At 39.1% G+C, this 21826-nt stretch overlaps 1 protein-coding gene across 1 annotated transcript in view; it reads left to right on the forward strand.

The window, feature by feature from the left end:
• Positions 1-21826, forward strand: part of LOC120300278 — a 119337-nt gene that overhangs the window by 50400 nt on the left and 47111 nt on the right. The window contains 2 exon segments of the mRNA XM_039326097.1: positions 2359-2469; positions 2472-4921. Coding sequence (XP_039182031.1) covers positions 2359-2469; positions 2472-4921 — 2561 coding nt within the window.

Genomic DNA, 21826 nt, shown 5'->3' on the forward strand with positions numbered 1-21826 from the left:
TGGAATGTTTAATCTTGAGATGAGATACTTGTTCAATTCAATGACCTATTTCAGAGTGCAGGACACAGAATGATGGTCTTCAAGTACAAGTGACAATGTCACCTAGAAGGTTTTTAGGCACATTTAGGCAAGAAAAACCAAATGCACAAGTACAGCATAGGTGGCACCATGCTCAATAGTAGTAACTGTGAGAGGGACCTTGGAGTCCTAGTAGACAATCACCTAAATATGAGCCAGCAGTGTGCTGCAGCTGCCAAAAAGGCCAACACAGTGCTAGGCTGCATTAACAGAGGGATAGAATCAAGATCACGTGAAGTATTAATGCTACTCTACAATGCCTTGGTAAGGCCACACTTGGAATACTGCATCCAGTTTTGGTCACCACGATGTAAAAAAGATGTGAGACTCTAGAAAGAGTACAGAGAAGAGCAACAAAGATGATTAGGGGACTGGAGGCTAAAACATATAAGGAACGGTTGCTAGAATTGGGTATGTCTAGTTTAACGAGGAGGACAAGGGGGGACATGATAGCAGTATTCCATTATCTCAGGGGCTGCCATAAAGAAGAGGGAATCAAGCTATTTTCCAAAGCACCTGAAGGCAGGACAAGAAGCAACGGGTGGAAACTAATCAAGGAGAGAAGCAACCTAGAACTAAGGAGAAACTTCCTGACAGTGAGAACAATTAATCAGTGGAACAGCCTGCCTCCAGAAGCAGTAAATGCTCCAACACTGGAAGTTTTTAAGAAGAGACTGGACAGCCATTTGTCCGAAATGGTGTAGGGTTTCCTGCCTGAGCAGGGGGTTGGACTAGATGACCTCCAAGGTCCCTTCCAACTTTACTATTATTATTATTATTATCATTATTATTAAGATTAAGGACTCTTCTCATGAATTGGTTGAAAAGTGTTAACTTTGAGCTGGCAGAATATTGTATCAGCATAATATTCACTACTCCACTGGCAATCCCTATCTTTTCCTAGGCATAAACCAACAAAAGGTATTGTTCTTTGCCCTATGCAGGGCATATTAACGACAGAGTTTTGTGAATTCCTTTGCCTTTGTTTCACTTTCCTCATACTAAACTCAACAGCCAGCTGGAAAATATTCCCCATCTCACTCTCCGTAGCATGGGATGGAGCTGAAATTTTTATCAATGATAATGCACTGCACTGATGAGTTGCTCTGGTCCTGTGCCAAGGGGTTCTTTTGTTGTTTTTTTGTGTGTAAGCGCATCTGGAAGAGCAAGTAAGGGAGTTTCATGACAGCAGGAAAAAAAACCCCACCCTTTGCAGGAGCGTGATTATGCTGTGTTAAGTGGGATTGGAAAAAGACCCTAAGACTTGTTCTGTTTCAGGGGTCTTCATACTTGGCCCTTTTATGATTTGTGGACTTCAACTCCCAGAATTCCTCAGCCAGGAATTCTGTTTGGTAGGATATAGAATAAGGTATTTTAAGTTATAAGAACGATAGATTGCGATTGGATGTGGGTTGGATGTGCTTATGAATGTGGACTCATAAAATTACAGAATCATTGGGCTGGAAGGGATTTCAGAGATCTTCTGTCCAACCGCCAGCTCAAGGCATGATTGCCTTATGCCATCCCAGTCAAATGGTTGTCCAGTTCATTTTTGAAAATCTCCAGTGTCTGGAAATACTGGAGTCTGGACTATCTTTCCCAGCTGCCATTATTTCTTATGATCCTTTTTGACTTTCAGGCTTAACGTATATTATCTTCGGCGTCAACTAAATGCCGCAGACAGTAGTTTTCTTCATAAAAAGAAAAACCCCACCTAATTCCGTTATTTCTTCAGTCAGCTTTTCTGAAGGAAGCCCCCTCAGAAGGCTCTTGCTGATCTTGGCTTTCTTTCGACCCACTGCTCCTTCGGGATAAGCGTCCCTTTTTACACGCCGTTCCGCCTGGTTTGGCTGGCCATTTTCCAGCTGGAGAAGAAACCAGGTCCCCACAGTCGGACAAATGTTTTCCTTTTCTAACACGGCTCCATTTTCGATCAATAACGGAGAAGGACGCTCTCTCCCGCAGCCCATGATTTTGCAGATTCGGCGATTCCGCTCGCCTTGCTCGGCTCTGTGTCTCTCCTTTTCCTGGAGACCTCGTGATACAGGAGGAAGGGCTACGGATCTCGCCGCTGTGGAAGAGGCCTCTAAGCGGCGCTGTGGCCCAGGGTGGTGCAGGCTCCGGTACGCGAGGGCTTTCTCTTTGCACATGATCTCATCTCTTGCTGGCGGCTGCCTTGGCGGAGGACTAGTCCGACCCGGCTCAGCACGGGTGGGCCAAGGGTGAGCCATGTCTTCGGCCGGCGCCTACGTGAGCCCGTGCTTTCCCCGTGCGTTTAAGCAAACGGGCTTCCTGGCTTGGCCTTTTCTCCCGTCGGCTGCGGCATCGCTTACTTCAGCTCTTTGTTGAAAACGGGGGATTATGTTACGAGTGACTCGATCTGCAGGGAGGTGAGCGGGAAGGAAGCCAGGGAAAAAGAATGCGGGTCTATTTAATGGTGTGCTGCCTTATTTTCTACACCGTGCGTGGACAAGTAGAGTACTCCATCGCCGAAGAAACTGAGCGCGGCGCTCCCGTCGGGAACCTAGCACAGGATTTGGGCATTGATGCGACTCGGCTGCCCTCCCGCAGATTCCGCATGATCACCGGTTCAAGTAAGCAGTATTTCAACCTCAATGCGAGCACCGGAGCTTTGTCTGTTAACGAGCCCGTCGACAGGGAAGAGATCTGTGCACAAGAACCTACCTGCTCTCTGAATTACGAACTCGTGTTAGAAACCCCCCTGGAACTTTATAAACTGCAGTTTAAAATATTGGATGTGAACGATCACGCTCCTACTTTTCTGCTGGAGGAATATCATGTGAATGTCGCAGAGTTCCTGGCTCCGGGAGTCCGGTTTACTCTCCCGGTTGCCCACGATCTCGACGAAGGCATTAACAGCGTCCAGAGCTACATTCTAAGTCCCAACCAGCATTTCAGACTCGAAATGCAGACTCGCGGGGATGGGAGCCGATATCCTGAACTGGTACTAGAAAAGTCCTTGGATCGGGAGCAGCAGGCCGTTCACAGGCTTACTATCACAGCTAAAGATGGAGGGAGCCCCCAGAGGTCTGGAGCCGCCCAGATTGTAGTAACCGTCCTGGACACAAATGACAATGCCCCTACTTTTGAGCATTCTGTCTACAGAGCCAACGTGTTGGAAAACTCTCCTAGAGGTACTCTGGTCACCAGGGTGCAAGCCACAGACTTAGATGAAGGTCAAAATGGAGAGGTCTTCTACTCGTTTAGCAACAGCACATCTCCTGAGCTACAGAAGATGTTCAGCATCAACTCCCAGAATGGGGAGATCAAAGTCAACGGTGCTTTACGTGTCCAGAAGCCCCTGCTCGAGATGTTCATTGAGGCAAGGGATAAAGGAGTCTTCGGCATGTCCAGTGTAGCCAAACTATTGGTGGAAATTACTGATGTGAACAACAATGCCCCAGAAATTACACTCACTTCACTGTCCAGCCCCATCCCAGAGGATTCTTTGTTGGGCACAGTGGTGGCTCTTTTGAGTATTACTGATGAAGATCCTGGTGAGAATGGGAAAATCATTTGTAAGGTTCCTGTTGACATCCCCTTCCAACTCAGGTCCTCTTTTGATGATTACTACAGCCTGATCACAAGTGATCTTCTTGATCGAGAACAGGTCAGTGAATACAACATTACGGTCACTGCCTCTGATCTGGGTTCCCCTCCCTTTGCCATTCAGAAAGCACTGTGGGTGCAGATTGCGGATGTGAATGACAATCCTCCCAAATTCCTCAACCAGATCCGTGAAATTTACATAACAGAGAACAATAAGCCTGGGGCATCTGTTTTCCAGATGTTGGCCTCTGATCCAGACCTCGGGGAGAATGGTCGGGTATCTTACTTTCTCAGGGACATTGACATCCAGGGCAGCTCCTTATCCAGATATTTAGCCATTGATGCAGACAATGGAATCATCTATGCAAAAGACACTTTTGACTTTGAGCAACTCCAAAATTTTCATTTCCAAGTAGAGGCAAAGGACAATGGCTTCCCAATTCTGACTGCCACTTTTATTGCCAGTATTACTATCTTAGACCAAAATGACAATGCCCCAGTCATCTTGTATCCAGATGTGAGAAATGCTTCAGTGGCGGTTGAAATTGTGCCACGCTTGGCAGATGCCAACTATTTAGTGACCAAGGTGGTGGCCCATGACCCAGACAGTGGGCAGAATGCTTGGCTTTCTTATCACCTTCTGCACTCTTCTGACACAAGCCTATTTCAGGTTTCACCAAATTCTGGGGAACTTAGGACTAGTCGTTCAATGAGATCTAGTGACCCCATCAAGCACAAAGTGGCGATCTTGGTGACAGACAATGGGGATCCTCCCCTCTCCTCTACTGTAACTCTGGGCATCCTACTAGCTGACACTCTCCCACAAGCACTCCCAGACTTTGATGACAGCCTGGAAACACATGGGCAGCAGCTGTCCAGCTTGAACTTCTACTTGATCATTGCTCTGGGCTGCCTTTCCCTTGTCTTTTTTGGATTTATCATTTTCCTTTTTGCTATTCGACTTTTCCACTGTAGGACTAACCCCTCTTGCAATTGTTGTTATTCCACGGATGAGTATGAAAAGTACCGGTACAATGTGCGCATGCTCCCAAGCTCTCATTTTACCCCAGAGATGGTTGAGATAGCAGGGATGGGGAAGCTTACGCACACCTATTTATATAGGGCAGCCCTAGGTGTAGGGACTAGCAATAACAACTTGATGTCCAACAGAGATGCCAGAAACCTTTCCAAGGGGGCGGGATTATTGCAAGTGCCAGCATCCTGCATTCAAGTACAGAAGGTGAAGAGTGACCATTTTAATGCCATTCTGGTGGTAAGCAGCTCTTTCAAATATCTATTGTCTCTCTTGGTGTTGGGTGGGATGGGAAAGCAAATACCAAAAAGTATGTCTTGATCCAACAATGAAAATTAAGAAAATGATTTAGAGGAAAAAGGCCAGAATTGATGTCATTTCATTCACTAAAGAAAGATGGCTTCCCAACTTCTTACAAATTAAAAACAAAATAGATGAAATGGGGTAGCTTGAAGTCCAGATTCCTGCACTGACCAATACCTACAATGATAACCCAGAAAACAGAATGGACACAGGTATAGCCTATGAGCTGACAAGAGTCATGATGGAAGTGTAACTGTTCCCTCAGTATATTTTCTTATTTTTAGAAATGTTTCATATGAAAGAGCTGGGTGTACATATTGGAGTGGGTCCAAAACAGAATGATTACAGTGCTAAGGAGCATGGGACGAAAAATATACGATGAACAGTTCAAGATGCTATGTATATTCAACTTGGAAACAAGAAAACCGGAGAAACCTAGTAGCCATCTTCAAGTTTCTGGAAGATTGTCATATTGAAGATGGGATATAAATGTTCAGAGTTATTCCAAGAAAACCAAGAAACATTGGCTTTAAATTACAAGAAAATAGTAACAGTGGGGGTTATTTGGGGGAGATGCTGGAATTTTCTTTTCCTGAAGATGTTTAAACCCAGGTTGTATTATTGTCAGTTGGAAATACTGTAGTATTGGGTTCCTTCACTGGGCAAAGGATTGGAGTAGATGTTCTTCCAATATTTATGTTTGATTATTCTATAATGAAAAGTGCTCATTTTAGTATTTATTCTTTCTGCAACAAAAGGGTCTATTTTCAAATGAGAAAAACAAACTGGAATAAGATCATTAAATTTAGGGCCTAATATTATCATTACTCTACTGACCCAGTGACAAATAGAATATGCTCCTTTATATGTTTTCCCTCTTCCATGATAGTACTGTTTAGGATTCTTATTGGATATTAATTGATTCCATCTCAAACAAGTAACAGTTGGTTAGGAAAGTGGAGGAATTATTTTATTCACATGCTATTTATGGATTTCTAAGTACCATCTGGCTTGCAATTTGAAATACAATGCTGATCTAAATGAATACTCATTCTCATCTATCCAGGCTGTTCTTGCCTTGGTTTTTACTGAAAATTGCTGTAAGCTATGCCATTTTATATAAAAATTGATGGTTATAGTTGCTCCTTTTTTAAAAGTAAAAATGCTTGAATCTTCTTAAATAAAATTTACAAAATGAATATACTACAGATACTATATTATACTTTAGAGAGTTGGTTTGATGTGTGGATTAAGGCATCAGGCTGGAAAATGGGAAAACTGAGTTCTAGTCCTACCTTATGTGTGAAACCAGCTGAGTGACTTTGAGCCAGTTACTCTCCTCAGCTCTAGTAAGAAAGCAAGGGCATGCCACTCCCAAAATTGCTGCCTGGGATTTGTTTGTGAACCTCCCTCCCTCCCGCCCCCCCAAAAACCTAGGCATATTCTGGCACAAATCAGGCACCTTTCAATTCCTTGAGGGGCTTTGGATATATGTAGCCCAGTGTTCTGCCTTAAGCAAAGCCTGAATTCAAAACAAATTTGTACTGTCCAATGGCTAAACAAATGACACCTTGCCCTGCCCCAATTCAAAAACTTCTACAAGGTTGTGCATGATACAGGACACTGAAAAGGGAAAATTTGAAGAGGATTTTGGTATATGCCTATCAAAATTCCTTGGTGGGAAAGGTAGGGGAGGAAGGCAATTGGATCTACTCATTGGATTTATGTAACTCAGACAAACCCTTTGGGATGGCTGGTGAGCTTGTAATAATAGAATTGATATTGGGTAGTGCAGGAAATCCACCAGCGAATTTTTCGTAGGATCAGTCAAATTGCACCCAGAAACAATTATTGATTGCTTTGAAAATGTTGTGGATTCAAGCAAGTGGTTCTTGTGGCCAAACAGCAAGGAAATATTTCAGTATAAGATGTTATGAGAGATTGTGCTACACTCATGCTGAAGATTTAAAAGACTATTTTGCTAATTTTAAAAAATGGATAGGAGGGATAAAAGTGGTTTTGGCTGTATATAGCAATTGGGCTCCAATAATTTCTCTTGAAGAATAGTGGAAAGAAATAGCTTTGAGGGGGATGGGCTTTTTAAAAGTATACAGCAAGAATCCTCCCAGCAAGAATGAAGTTCCAGCTTCCTAAATTAAGTTTCAGAAATGGGAATGAGTTGCAATCCCAGACCAATTTATGGCTAGGCAGGCTATTATCAAAGAACTAGATGTGGACTGTCTACAGTTACAATTTTTCTAGAAGCTTGGACAAAAGGTGAAATATGTTCCATCAAGGAAGGGCTTGAATAAAACAAGAATCTAGTTGTCTTCAATTTTGTGTTGCCTTGGTAAAATCATCCTGTCAACTAACACTAATTTCATAAAGTTAAAACATACCTAGCCTACACAACAAAAGTAAAATTCAGGGGCCTTCCACATTTGCACCAATCTAGGATTGGTGGTTGTGCATTCATCCATCAACAGAGATAAATCATTAAATAAAATCTAATAAATTTAAAACATCAATACTCTTAGTTTGACCTTAAAGAGTCTGTTGTGTGCCATCCACTGAAGTTGTCATCCTGTTGAATAGGAGAATTGATATAATCACAGTCCATACAACTGAAATCAGTTTGTATAATATTCACACAAAGTATGATGTTAAATTACACAATAAGAATTATCCTCAATATTTTGTAGCATTGAAATGAAGGTATTATAATACATTTCATTCAAAGTTTCATTCAAAGAGAGCCACTTTGTCTACCGTAGTGATTAAAACATTAGGCTAGAAACCAGGAAACTGGTTTAGCCTTAGGCATGAAAGCTGACTGGGTGATTCACTTCACCTTCCAGGGATGTTGTTATGGGGAAAATAGGAAGAGGAAGGAGTATTAGATATGTTCACCACTTTATCTTTGAAAGTAATAATGATGGGATTTAAAACATCTCAATAATCCTTACTGCTGCAGTCATGAAAACTGGTCAAAATTAATGTCCTCCCACCCCCATTTTATAATCTTAGGCAAAGAAAATGGTTTTCCAAGAAAATTCATCATTGAAGAGGAGGATTTTACTCATGCTCATATAAGAATAGAATAGAATATAGAATAGAAGAACCTATAACATTTCAGACAAGTGACTGTCTAATCTTTTCTTAAAAACCTTCAGTGGTGGAGCGCCCACGATTTCTGAAGCTGTTCCACTGGTTAACTGTCCTCACTGTTAGGAAGTTTCTCCTTAATTCCAGGTTGCTTCTTTCTTTGGTAAGTTTCCAACCATTGTTTCTTGTCCTGCCTTCTGGTGCTTTGGTGAATAACATGACTTCCCTCTTCTTTGTGGCAGCTCCTCAGATACTGGAATATTGCTATCATGTCACCCCTATATCTTCTTTCCTTTAGACTTGCCAGACCCAAGTCCTGCACCCATTCTTCATATGTTTTAGTCTCCAGGCCTTTGATAATCTTAGTTGCTCTTCGCTGAATTTTTTCCAAACTCTCAACATCTTTTTTATTGTATAATGACCAAAACTGGTTGCAGTAATCCAGGTCTGGTCTTACTAGGGCAGTGATGGCGAACCTTTTAGAGACCGAGTGCCCAAACTGCAACCCAAAACCCACTTATTTATCGCTGGGTGCCAGGTGGGTGTGGCCCACTGGGTGGGCGTGACTAGTGGTCATGGCAGACAGAGTGGGTGTGGCCAAGATGGGTATGGTCACCTCAATGTTGCTCATGGGAAGGGACGCCTTTGGGGGATGGGCAGGGTTGGGGGAGATCCAGAGGGTCTCTGGCAGGTGGGATGGTGGGCAGGAGGCAAGGTGAGGCAGGGCGGGGGTGCCATTGTCACAGGGCAAGGTGAGGCAGAGGCCGGGGCGGCTGCTGCCTGACACCATTGGCCCCTGCACACAGGCCAGCAAGCGCACGGGCTGACAGTGTTCGTCAGCAGCCACAGCCTGCTGTCCCCTTAACCGGCACACTCTGGGGCTCCGCAGCCCGCTGCCAGAAGTTCAGAGAAGCCACCTCTTCAGCTGACAGCTGAAGAGGCGATGCAGTGGGTTGTGCCCAGGAAAAGGAGAGCATGTGAGGCCAGGAGGGATGGGACGGAGGGATGGGAAACCAGCCATGCTGGGATGCATCTGGCCATGTGGGACCTCAGTGAGTTAGTGGGTGATTGGTTGAAGAGGGACAGTTGCCATCTCTGGGGCATGGAGCGTGTGCCCACAGAGGGCTCTGAGTGCCGCCTCTGGCATGCGTGCCATAGGTTCGCCACCACTGTACTAGGGTTTTCTAAAGTGGTACTAATACTTCACATGATCTTGATTCTATGCCTCTGTTTATGCAACTCAGGATTGTATTAGCTTTTTTGGCTGTTGCTGCACACTGCTGGCTCATGGTCAAGTGATCGTCCACTAGGACTCCAAAGTCCCTCTCACAGTTACTGTTTTAAGCCAGGTCTCACCTAATCTGTACTTATACCTTTGATTTTCCCTGCCTAAATGTAAAACTTTGCTTTTCTCCACATTAAAATTCATTTTGTTGGATAGGGCCCATTGTTCAAGATCTTTTTTAATCCCAAGCTTGTCTTCTGGGGTGTTGGCTGTTCTTGCCAGTTTAGTGTCACCTGCAAATTTGATGAGTTCCCCTTCTATTCCCTCATCTAAGTCTTTTATGGAGATATTAAAGAATACTGGGCCTAAGATGGAGCCTTGTGGTACCCCACTGCTTACTTCTCTCCATGTGGATGTAGTACCATTGAGGACTACTAATGGTACGATTTGCCAACGAGCTATAGATCCATCTGGTAGTGATGTCATCTATCCCACCTTTTTGTAGCTTACTAAGCAGCAGATTGTGGTCTGCTTTGTCAAATACCTTACTGAAATCTAAATATACTATGTCCACAGCATTTCACTGGTCTACTAATTTAGTCACTTTATCAAAGAATGAAATAAGATTGGTTTGGCATGATCTGTTTTTAACAAACCTGTGCTGGTTACTAGTTATAACTTTGTTTGCTTCTAGTTGTTCGCAGATCTGTTTTTTTATTATCTTTCCAGGATCTTCCCAGATATTGATGTTAGATTGATTGGTCTGTAGTTTCCTGGTTCCGTTTTTTTTTTTCCTTTCTTGAAAATAGAAACCACATCAGCCCTTTTCCAATCCTCAGGTACTGTACTTCCCCAATGCTCCAGGATTTATGAAAGATGTGGTGCAGTGGTTCTGAGATAACATCTGCCAGCTCCTTCAGAACTCTGGGATGTAATCTGTTGGGTACTGGTGATTTATAGATGTTCTCTTACCATTTTCTTGCTTATTTTAATTTTTATTTCTAGTTTGTCTTTTGCAGTATTTTTTTTTTTTTTTTGGTATGTTGGGCTATAGTTTCTTTTTGTGAAGACTGATGCAAAGAATGAGTTAAGCAGTTCTGCTTTTTCTCTACTGCCTGTTACTTCCTTGCCATCTTCTCTCTTTAGTGGATCTACAGTTTCCTTGACTTTTTTCTTGTTATTAATATGTTGAAAGAAATTTTTTTATTGTCCTTGATTTTTGTTGCAAGTCTTTGTTCTTTCTGAGCCTTTGCTTTCCTGACTTCATCTTTGCATGTTCTGGCTGTCTGCTGATAATCAGTCTTAGTTATGTGTCCCTCTTTCCATTTTTTTGTACTTGTTCTTTTTGTCTTTCAGTGTGTTAGAGAGAGCTTTGTGCAGCCATGCTGGTTTGTTCTTGAGTTTCTTGTTTTTCTTTTTCAGTGGTATTGTGCTGTACTGGGCTTTTATCATCATATTTTTCAGAGTTTCCCATGCTTCTTGAGTTGTGTTCCCTTTTAGGATTTTCGTCCATGAAATCTTATCTCTGAGTTTAATTGATTGCAGTGAAATTAAAGTGGTATAGTAAAATAGTATACACCTACTTTTATTATTCTTCAAATGTAGATTTAAGGCTAATCCAAGATAAGAGCAACTTAAAAGGCCACATGATGATGTTATTACAAGATAATAGTAGCTTTTATTATAGTCACTAATAGCAAATACAGTAAATCATGATGGTGGTACAGTGAATCTATATAAAGGTATTCAAGCAACAAAGTTTCAAAATGTTTTTTGCTGCCACTACCTCAGTACGTTCGCATCCATTTCATTATAGATATCTGACACTGAAATGATATAGATATTTTTATTTATTTATAGTTCATATATTTTAGATTGATAATTTTATTTATTTTTATGCTTTGTTATATTACTTGTTTAATTCCAGTTATGTTTATTTACATTTGTTATAGTCTGTGACTGAAAGAAATAAATCTTTTGAATCTGACTGATAAGCTATGTCTTCATGAATATTTAAATCTCTCCAAGAATCAGGGTGTTCATTTATTTTTATTTTTCATTGGTTTAAGATGTGGGGCAGATTTTAGCATGTGCTCTTCTCATCCATGAAATAAACGAGAAATGCATGTTGTTTTGCATGGTTTGTGCAGTTTTTATACTTTATACAGATTATATATTTTTAGATTAATTATTGATTTATTCTTGCTATCATTCATTACCAAAAGACAATTATGATAAATAGAATGAATGAATGAATGAATAAATAAATAAATAAATAGCATTAAATATGCCATTTACAGAACTACAAATAAAAGGAATGAGTTTTGTTGATGCAGCATGATCCTTGCCTTTTTTTTTTTGAGTGCCTCTCAATCATAGTGAGGTTTTCTATGTTTGCACTGAAATGTTCAGATATAGTTTATGACCATATTGAGTGCTAGGCTTCCTCATAGCTCTATGAAAGAAGAATAAAGTATATTTATACCAGATATTAAATAAAAAGAATTGGATAGTCTGAGATTTCCATTTCTTCTGGGCAGATATTTTAAAAATTGAACAATAACCCTTGGATGGATTTTGAACTTACAGCGCTGCTTGCACAAATTGAATGTTTTTAACCTGCAGGTTTTTTTCCTGAATTTTAAATTATTTCTAGCTGCATATTAGACATTTTGTTTCAATATTTATTATTGATTGATTGATTGATATCCCTCCTTTATTATTTTTTACAAATAACACAAGGAGATGAACGTATAAACACATTTCCTCCTATTATGTCCACTGGCAAATACAACACCTGCTTAAGTGTCCTTATTTACATAAAAATAATATTACATTCAAAATAAATATGTATCTCATTCTAAATAATATGCATCTATTATACAAAAGTTGAAAGGTAATAATGTATACTTTTTGGTGAGTGAAGGATTAAAATGTTAATCTTGTTTTGTATATAAAGCACCTTCACTCGTTCACCTAATATTATCTACTGTAATCATATTTCAAAATACTGTTTTTTACAATCATATTCAGGAACTGCAGCAATAGGACTGTAAATATTTTTCCAAAAATTGTTATTTTGAAAAAAGACATTAAAATGGCACATTGTAGTGACTTAGTATGATTCCTCCCAATGAGAAGTTGAGATCTAGAGCAAAGACACAATGGAAAGTTAATAACAGATCACTACTGAAATTAATATATATATATATATAAGATTAGTATGGATATCAAGAAACTATTTGAAAAATTTGTATATTCTAGAGAATCTGACAATTTTCAAGAAAAAGAAAACATAGAAACAGTTTGGGAGATACCATAAAACAATAAAAGAGGAACAAAGCAGAAATATTAGTCACATCATCATCATCATCATCATAACCATCTCCAGCAATATAGTTAATTTTATTATAAATGAGCTTACATATACTCATAGAATCATGGAGCTGGAAGTGACCTCAGAAATATTCTAGTTCAACCCCCTTATAAAAGTTAATTTATATTCAATCCCCCACTAAGTTTTTTAAAAAACACAATTAGCTTCCATTCTATCAAATGCTGTAATAATGTCTAAAGAAGTTAGTGAAGTATATTTCCAGAGAAATACTAATAAACAGGACATTTCAATGTGTCAATGTTTTTAAAAACATGGCCACGTACTGTGAAAAATTGAAATAATATTGACCTTTTTCATCACTTTAACATCAAAGAGGAAGCTATTTTAAATAATACAATTTAATTAAAATTAAATTGACATCCTTGAGAAATGTAGTGGGTTTTCAAGGCAATCAGGCAGAAAAAATCTTACTGTTTAGGTGAGTGGCATTTTCTGATAATAAAATGTTAGAAAATTTGGCCCCTTGGGTGAAATTTGATTTATCTGTGAGAACTGAACCCAAAGTGAGGAATAAGTTGCCATCCTTGCAGAGTATTAATGGTAAACATCTTGGATGCTTAAAGAGAAAGTTTTCAAAATGCTTTTAAGTATTTAAGAGGCCACACTTTTGGTCCTTAGAGTCCTACTGAACTAAATAGGTTTATGTACATATAAAACAGAAGTTTTCACCCATAAATGAAAATATGAACATTAAATTCTATTAAAAACAAACAAACAAAGAGAAGTTAAACACCTTAGTTCATATTTAAATCCCAATATTTTTCAATACAACTAGAGATAAGAAAGACGTAAACTTAATAAATAAATGTCTGCCCCTTTGCTAGCCTTAGACAGTCTGGTTGACTGCAAAGACACAAGTTCCGTCTTTTATAGGTTGGCTGATATGGGGAAAACCCAATCCTACCCAGTTCCATGCCAGGCTTTCCTTGCCACTCTTCTTGGCCAAGCAACAGAAAGGCAAATCTGAGGCTTAGCTGTAGTAGTAGATTGGACTGGACTTCATTAGACTATGCACTTCTGCAATGCTACACAGTTTAGGTTTTTATTGATTATTACATTAAAAATAATTTTGTTGTTTCTTTAGAAATGTTATCTAATAATATTTAGATTACCGGTATTTATCTAGAAATGTTATCTAAATGTTATGAAAGCCTTCTAATAATGACATTTGGCTTCCATGAATTATAAAGCTATAATAATGACATTTGGCTTCCATGAACTATAAAGCTATAATAGAACTGAAGATCAGTCAGAAAGAGTTTCTATTTCTATTATAAACAATATAAAATATTTCACTAGGAAACGTGAAATTAATTAATTAATAATTTGCTTGTTCTCCAGTTATCAGTTTGTATATGTACTTAGATCAGTAAGCTCATTTCTGAGTTGCTCTGAGGATTTTATTTAATATTTTTATTTAATATTTTTAAATGTTTTTATTTATTATATTTATTACTGAATTTATAAATTGGTTCAGCCAAGGTGACCGTAAGCAGTATGCAAAAGTAGCAAAGTGACAGTTATAGCCTATGGAAATAGTAACTATAAGAAATAATAATGTACTGTAAATAAATATATGTCTGTAAAGCTTTCTCGAAGGCCACAGAGTGGGAGTTACTCTCTCAATGGGGGCAAGTTATTCCACAGGAGAGAATACCCAATTTTGAACCCGGGTGTGGATCTTCAGTAGGCACTCAGATTGTTCACACAGACTGTGAGGTAGGCAGACTGAGAGACAGTGGCTGAACCAAAATCAACCGCGATCATGCATGGCTCTTGACATATTTGCACGAAGGCCAATGCTGCCCTCAAGCCAATGGCTTTAATGGTCTGATTTATTCGCATTAACTATCTTATTTGGAATTCTGAACTGAAAAGTAGTAGAACTCTGCAAAATAGACTGATTCACTTTGCAACCAAATCCTCAGCTCAGGAAATAGCCAGACCCATCTTGTGTCAGTCCAGAGGTTTATAGGCCATCCAAATCTGGTCCTGTTTTTGAAATTATTCAGGAAAACTGGCACTTTATCCTTCAGTTAGCAAACATGGGCCAAATAAAAACATGTCTGTCTATTTTGTCTAATGTTTATTGTTGCAGGAAAGTTGGATTATTTACTGTCTTGCTGGGGCTTGTATGTTTTATGCAGAATAGGGTCAGGCCTGTTTTCATTCTTGGATAGAAAACTAATCAGGAAGTCCCAGGGTTGGAGGCTAGGTGGAAAGTCAAAAAACATTTGAGAATAAGTTGTTTTTAACAAACCATTTCTTTCCTGTTGCCAAGAAAACTGTACAGATGTGTCCACGAAATCACCAGTAGTAAGGCTCAATTCAAAGAACAGTTTATATTTTTATCATTTAGATCATCATCAGATAAATTTATAATTTCAGATATCCTAAGAATAGATGCAGGGGTTTTGAATGTCATTCCTTACAATCTGGTTTATGAATACTCTACCTCCATAGTCTTTTTTGCCTGTTGCTAACAGGAGATGAAATCTGCAAGAAATATTTTTATATAAGATATTTATGAGAGTGGAAAGGTTCCAGATTATATAGAAATCAAGGCAGGGATTTAAAACAGCCATCATAACTGATGCTTGCTCAGATTATTGTTATAGTACTCTCAGTAATCCTTCTGCCAATGAAAGACAAAAGAAGGGTATGGGAAACTAGATGGAAGCTGCATAAAGAAGCCAGTTGAAAAAGAAAAATGTAAGAATGGGAATGAGAATAAGGAAATAACAAAATACAGTTTTCTTAAGAGAGAACACAAATTCATTCATTATCTGAGCAATCACTAAAAGGTGTTTTTATTCCCCCTCTCTTTTTGTTACATAGCATGACAACCTTCCAGCAAACTGAGTACTGTAACTCTATTATTGGTCAAAGATGAAGCTCTAAGGAGCATTTTAAGCAGATATGAACCAAATTCAGATAAAGTCCCAGTTATAACAGTTGTTTCCAACCCAGCAGGAACTGTGCCATGTCTTGTAATTATGGATCTCTATCCTTGATAAAGATGAATGCTAACTTATTTTATATATATTACAGTTATTTTATATAGATTACAAATTGAATCTGATCTACCTCATTGACAATTCCAATGCTTCTTGGATTTGCATTGAACGTATTGTTTGAATTGTTTGGTTCTGATACCAGTTCTGTGTTGGATTAAATGTTGGATTGAAAGACATGCACCAGCTGTATTACAATATCAAAAAGGACAGCTCTTTTCACCATTAAGCAACACTTCATTGTTTCAGGTCACATATAGATTTATCCTTCTTGATATTACTACTGGTCAAAAATAGTATTATCAAAAAGTTATCAAAATAGTATCTCAAAATGTTACTGTTTTTGAGCTTGGTTTTGCCTAATTTAGTTTTTCCTGCCTATGTGTAAAATCTTGCTTTTCTCCACATTAAATTTCATGTTGTTAGATAGGGCCTTTTCTCAAGTCTGCCAAGAGTTTTTTGGATCCTGACCTTGTCTTCTGGGGTGTTGGCTATTCCTGCCAGCTTAGTGTCACCTGAAAATTTGATGAGTTCCCCTTCTATTCCCTCATCTATAATAATAATAATAATAATAATAATAATAATAATAATAATAATAATAATAATAATAATAATAATAATTATTATTATTATTATTATTATTATTATTATTGGAAGTTGGAAGGGACCTTGGAGGTCATCGAGTCCAACCCCCTGGTCAGGCAGGTAACCTTATTCCATTTTGGACAAATGGCTGTCCAGTTTCTTCTTAAAAACTTCCAGTGTTGGAGCATTCACCACTTCTGGAGGCAGGTTGTTCCACTGGTTAATTAGTCTAACTGCAGGAAGTTTCTCCTTAGTTCTAGGTTGCTTCTCTCTTTGGTTAGTTTCCATCCATTGCTTCTTGTCCTGCCTTCAGGTGCTTTGGAAAATAGCTTGACTCCCTCTTCTTTGTGGCAGCCCCTGAGATATTGGAACACTGCTATCATGTCCCCCCACATCCTTCTCTTCATTACACTAGACATACCCAATTCCAGCAGCCATTCCTTATATCCTTTAGCCTCCAGTCCCTGATCATCTTTGTTGCTCTTCTCTGTACTCTTTCTAGAGTATCAACATCTTTTTTACATCGTGGTGACCAAAACTGGATGCAGAATTCCAAGTGTAGCCTTACCAAGGCATTGTAAAGTAGTATTAGTACTTCACGTGATCTTGATTCTATCCCTCTGTTAATGCAGCCTAGCACAGTGTTGGCTAAGTCATTTATGAAGATATTGAAGAGTACTGGACCTAAGATGGAACCTTTGGTACCCCACTGTTTACTTCCCTCCATGTAGATGTAGTATCATTAAGGACTACTCATTGAGTATGGTTTGTCAGCCAGTTACAAATACATCTGGTGGTGAAGGTCTCTATTCCACATTTTTCTAGTTTACCAAGAAGTAGATTGTGGTCTATTTTGTTGAATGCTTTGCTAAAGTCTAAGTATACAATGTCCACAGCATTTTGCTGGTCTGCTAATTGGGTCACGTTGTCAGAGAATGAAATAACATTGGTTTGGCATGATCTGTTTTTTTAACGAACCCATGCTGGCTACTGGTTATAACTTTGTTTCTACATGTTCACAGATCTGTTTTTTGATTATTATTTTCCAGTATCTTCCCAAGTATTGATGCTAAGCTGATTGGTCTATAGTTTCCTGGGTCTGTTTTTTTTTCTTTTTTGAAGATGGGAACCACATCAGCTTTTCCCCAAACCTCTGGTAGTTCCCCGGTGCTCCAGGATTTTTTAAAGATATGGTAAAATGGTTCTGTGATAACATCTGCCAGCTCCTTCAGAACTCTTGAATGTAATCTGTGAGGTCCTGATGATTTATATTCATCAAGGTCAGACAGGTGTTCTCTAATCGTTTTCTTGTTTATTTTAATTTTAATTTTTAGTCTGTCTTTTCCAGTTATGTTTTTGGTTGGTTGGGCTACAGTTTCTTTTTGCACGAAGACTGATGCAAAGAATGAGTTAAGCAGCACTGCTTTCTCCCTACTGCCTGTTACTTCCTTGCCATTTTCTCTCTTTAGTGGATCGACTATTAATTTGGATGTAATACTCTACTGAAAATACTGTTGTATATATACATTTTTCCATTGCATATGTATGAAGGAACTGGTCAGTCTTAATCTCTCAGAAGTGCTTTTTATCTTTGTCAATTTTATCCCATTATTTCAAAAAAGTGGAACTCCCACTTTTGTAGTTTTGTTTGTAGTTTTTCCTGTCACTGAATAGTATGAATACTGCTTTGAACTGGTCCCCAAATCAAAACTGTCAGCCTATAGATTCAGTCCAAATTATAACATTTTTTCCAAATTTCAAAATTGGGCCCAAACTAAATGTGGTGCTCAATATTCACTCCTAAAATCAAGAACATGCTGTGATACTAGATCAAAAATTATAAAAAGTGATATGAAACAAATGTATCATCTACCATGCTGAGCTGGCAACTAAAAATTATCTCCTAAACAACAGTGATATATTTCTAAAAATTTTTAACATTCCCTTTATTCTAAGCATGTGAAGGAAAGGAACTTCCATACTTTCAAAAGCAACAGTTTGGCCATATGAACTTAACTGCAGAGAAGACAGTGTAAGTTCTAGGCTGTGTTGAAAGATAAACAGTACATTTATTTGTAACATACTACTGGTACTTTTTGACTAGCAAAATTGTTTTCCATAATGAACAGCCCTATCATGTCTCAAGACTGAAATTACTATTGCCTTCTGTACTTAGTTTCAATAAGCTTAGCCATGTTTTATCCTTAATGCAGCCAGAAAATTAATGTAGAGCACCACATGACCTGAACAAGATATGTGAGAAAGGGGTTGAAGAAAGGAACAGTAAGACATTAGGGTTTAGTGATAGCCTATCTTCTCCTTGAAATGCTTTTTAGTGCAGCATCGCCACTCAATGACAGTCTTAGATTTTATCAACTCAGATTCTATTGCCTGTAACTGAAAGCTTAATTTATAGTTAGAGGTTAAGCTAAACCTTATATATGCTGAACATGAGGGTTGATAAATGTAAGGACAAGAACATGGAATTTTCATTCTTATAACTATAAAAGGATTTTCCAGAATGAATAATTTAAATTGTAACTGTAGTGATTTTTTTTTCAGATTGGTTGCAACTGTAATAACTAAATATGAGATATGAGGTAAAAAATAAGGCGATTAAGAGATTAGTGCTATGAGCAATTTAAGAGGAAAGAATTGAGATCAGATATTTTGAGAAAAAATTTTGATGCAAGGAATCTATAGTGCTAGTATAACAAACTTAATTTTAGCTCCTAAGTTAATTTGTGCTTCTTAATATGGCTGGACCTTGTATTCTACAATAACGTCTTAAACAGAATCTTAATGAAAACCATTATTATTTACAACACTTTGAGACTGTTTAGATTCATGGGGCTATTACCTTTCATGTAGTTCTCTCTGAAGTCTCCATCCAGCCGGCAGTAAGGAAAAGGGGGTGGGAGTGTAATGCCTGAGACTGTCGCTGGAAGAAGGGAGTGATTGGGTGGGGCTACTGGGGAACCCCTTAAAACCTTGAATGGGAGAGCTTGGACCCCAAGTCCTGTCTAGAACGCCTGCAACCATTTTCTCTTAATAAAGGATGCCTGTTGGAAGAATTATTCCAAGAGTTCTGTCTTCTTAAGATGCAAAGTGGGGTGGGTCCTTACATTTCCTCAATTTTTCTCTGAAGTGTAAACCTTTATTTCAGCTATATGTAGAAAGGAACTTGCAAAATAATGTCTTGGAAACAAATAATATAGTAATGAAATAAAAAATACAATAAAGAAAGGAAGAAAATTGCCAAGGAAAAGCTAATATATTTCTTATTCTACTTTCTAAGTGGAAGAGCATTTCTGTGTGTTTTTATCTAACAGTGCCTTGTTAAGATAGGCACAGATACTGTATACCACCATAGTAGGAACTAGGTCAGGGGTAGGCAACCTTGGCTCTTTTATGACTCATGGACTTCAACTCCCAGAATTCCTGAGCCAGCCATGCTGAGGGGAAAGAGAGAGGTTTCCAAGCTGAGCCATGCTGGCTCAGGAATTCTGGGAGTTGAGGTCCACGAGTCATAAAAGAGCCAAGGTTGCCTCCCCCTGAACTAGGTCATAAAATGTGCAATATTATTCCTTGTATAACAGTACATGCCCAAGAATTGCTTCTTCACAAGGTGCTTCTCATTTCTGATAAAATTCACATAGAGAAAAAGAGAAAATAGTCATGTATATTATGGGAGCTAAGATATCTATTTGTTGTTTTAGAAAAAATATTCATTGATTATTGGTATTTTTAATGACATTGTAAATCATATACTGTTTTTAAAATGTTATTTATACAAATTACATGGTTGCTACATGTAATGAATATATTTGAACTGCATTATTCTCAATATTAGTTGACAGAAATTTGGATGGAAGAAAACTGTTATAATACTTTGTTGGCCACTACAGAATGGATTTAAAATGCTGGACTAAATAATTTCAGTTTGAGTTCTTAAAGCATAGGGCCCATAACTGGAAAAATACTTTGGGAGGAATCTAAACATGCACAATTTATAAATAATAAATTATAAATAAATAATTACTGATTTACACTTTATTTCCAATCAACTATATTGATTGAAAAATTCTGAAAGCACGTTATATTGCTGACTCACACTCTGTTTGTGATCAACAGAATGAGTTCAAGGATCTTTTTACAGTAGAACTATAAACTATTGAACATTCTCTCTCTTACAGTGTTCTGTAGAAAGAATGTAAGACTCCTGAATTGCCTGGAACAGATTGGGTGACAATGGTGCACATAATATGACCTTTATGGAATTTATTTATTTATTTAAAGCTTTAAATAAATCAACAGAAAGTTATTTTAAATACCAGTATTTCAATACTTTTTCTTTTTTTATGGCTTTGATGCTCCCTTTTTCTACGTGTAGTCTCTGTTTAATGTATATTTTAATTCTCTATTAGATTTATATCCCGGCTTTTATTCCAGAGCTCAAAGCTTCTCCTATTTTTCTCCCCAATAACCCTGTGAAATGTTGGTCTGAGAGAGTGCCTGGCCCAAAGCCGAGAGTGGGCTGGAACTGGTTTTCTCTATACTAGTCCAGTACCTTAACTGTTAAATATCATCTGTCAGATATAAAATATTACGTTTTTTGCTTTAATATTGGTATCTTAATGCAGGGTAGAAAGAATATGTACTAACCGAATCCCAAATTTTGGCGTCGGGTGTGGAAGAAGAACTGTTTGGAGATCGGGAATCTCCCCACCCGAAATTGCAGTTTAAGTGCAGCTAGGGGGTGGCTTTCGGGGATTGGTTCGCGGTCCGGGTCAGAGAGTTGCTATAACTAGAGCTCTTGCTAAGCAAAGATTCCGCTTCAGCTCTTGGTGTTTGTAACTTAAAACTTCCCGGGAGCAAGGCTAGGAATAATTTGGCCTTGAGGTGCACTGAGCGGAGAGACAGCATCTTATGGATCCTGTGGAATACTTTTTGAGAGTGAGGGAATGAGCGCGTCTCGCCAGCCTTCCCTCCTCACGTCTCGACTGCGCCTTGTCTGTCTGGATCGTCTCTCTCGGTTGCCTCCCGCCCTCCTCGAGGTCGCTGTTCCCAGACCAAGTGCTGAAACGGAGTCAGCTGAGGGGAGCGCGCCCCACCTCTCCGCTCACTCCTGGTAAACCCAGCGGTAACAGCACAAGCACAAGCCAGCGACAGCGTCACCCGCCGAGGAAGGAAGGAAACGGAGAGCAGCCAGGCTGTTCTCGAGGGAAGGAGAGGAGAGGCTATTGCAGCTGCGGGCCAGACTGAGGACTGAGAGACATGGGCGGCCCAGCGCAGAGCGGCGTTAGCGGCGGCTTGGCGGCGACGCCAGGGGCTGCAGACGGCGCCTGATAGCCGCTGATGTGCCCCTCCCGGGCAGCTGACAGTGCGCCTTCTCAGGGAAGGGCCAAGCGGCTTCCCCGTTTCTGTAATGTCGTTGGGCTCTTGGGGCCGCCGTCGGGCGGAAATGCTTAGGCTTCTCCTGCTGCTGCTGCCGCCACTGCTGTGCCTGGGACCCG

Source organism: Crotalus tigris, unplaced genomic scaffold (assembly GCF_016545835.1).
Source record: "Crotalus tigris isolate CLP2741 ecotype Arizona unplaced genomic scaffold, ASM1654583v1 scf7180000024339.11422700, whole genome shotgun sequence".
Taxonomy (NCBI): Eukaryota; Metazoa; Chordata; class Lepidosauria; order Squamata; family Viperidae; genus Crotalus; species Crotalus tigris.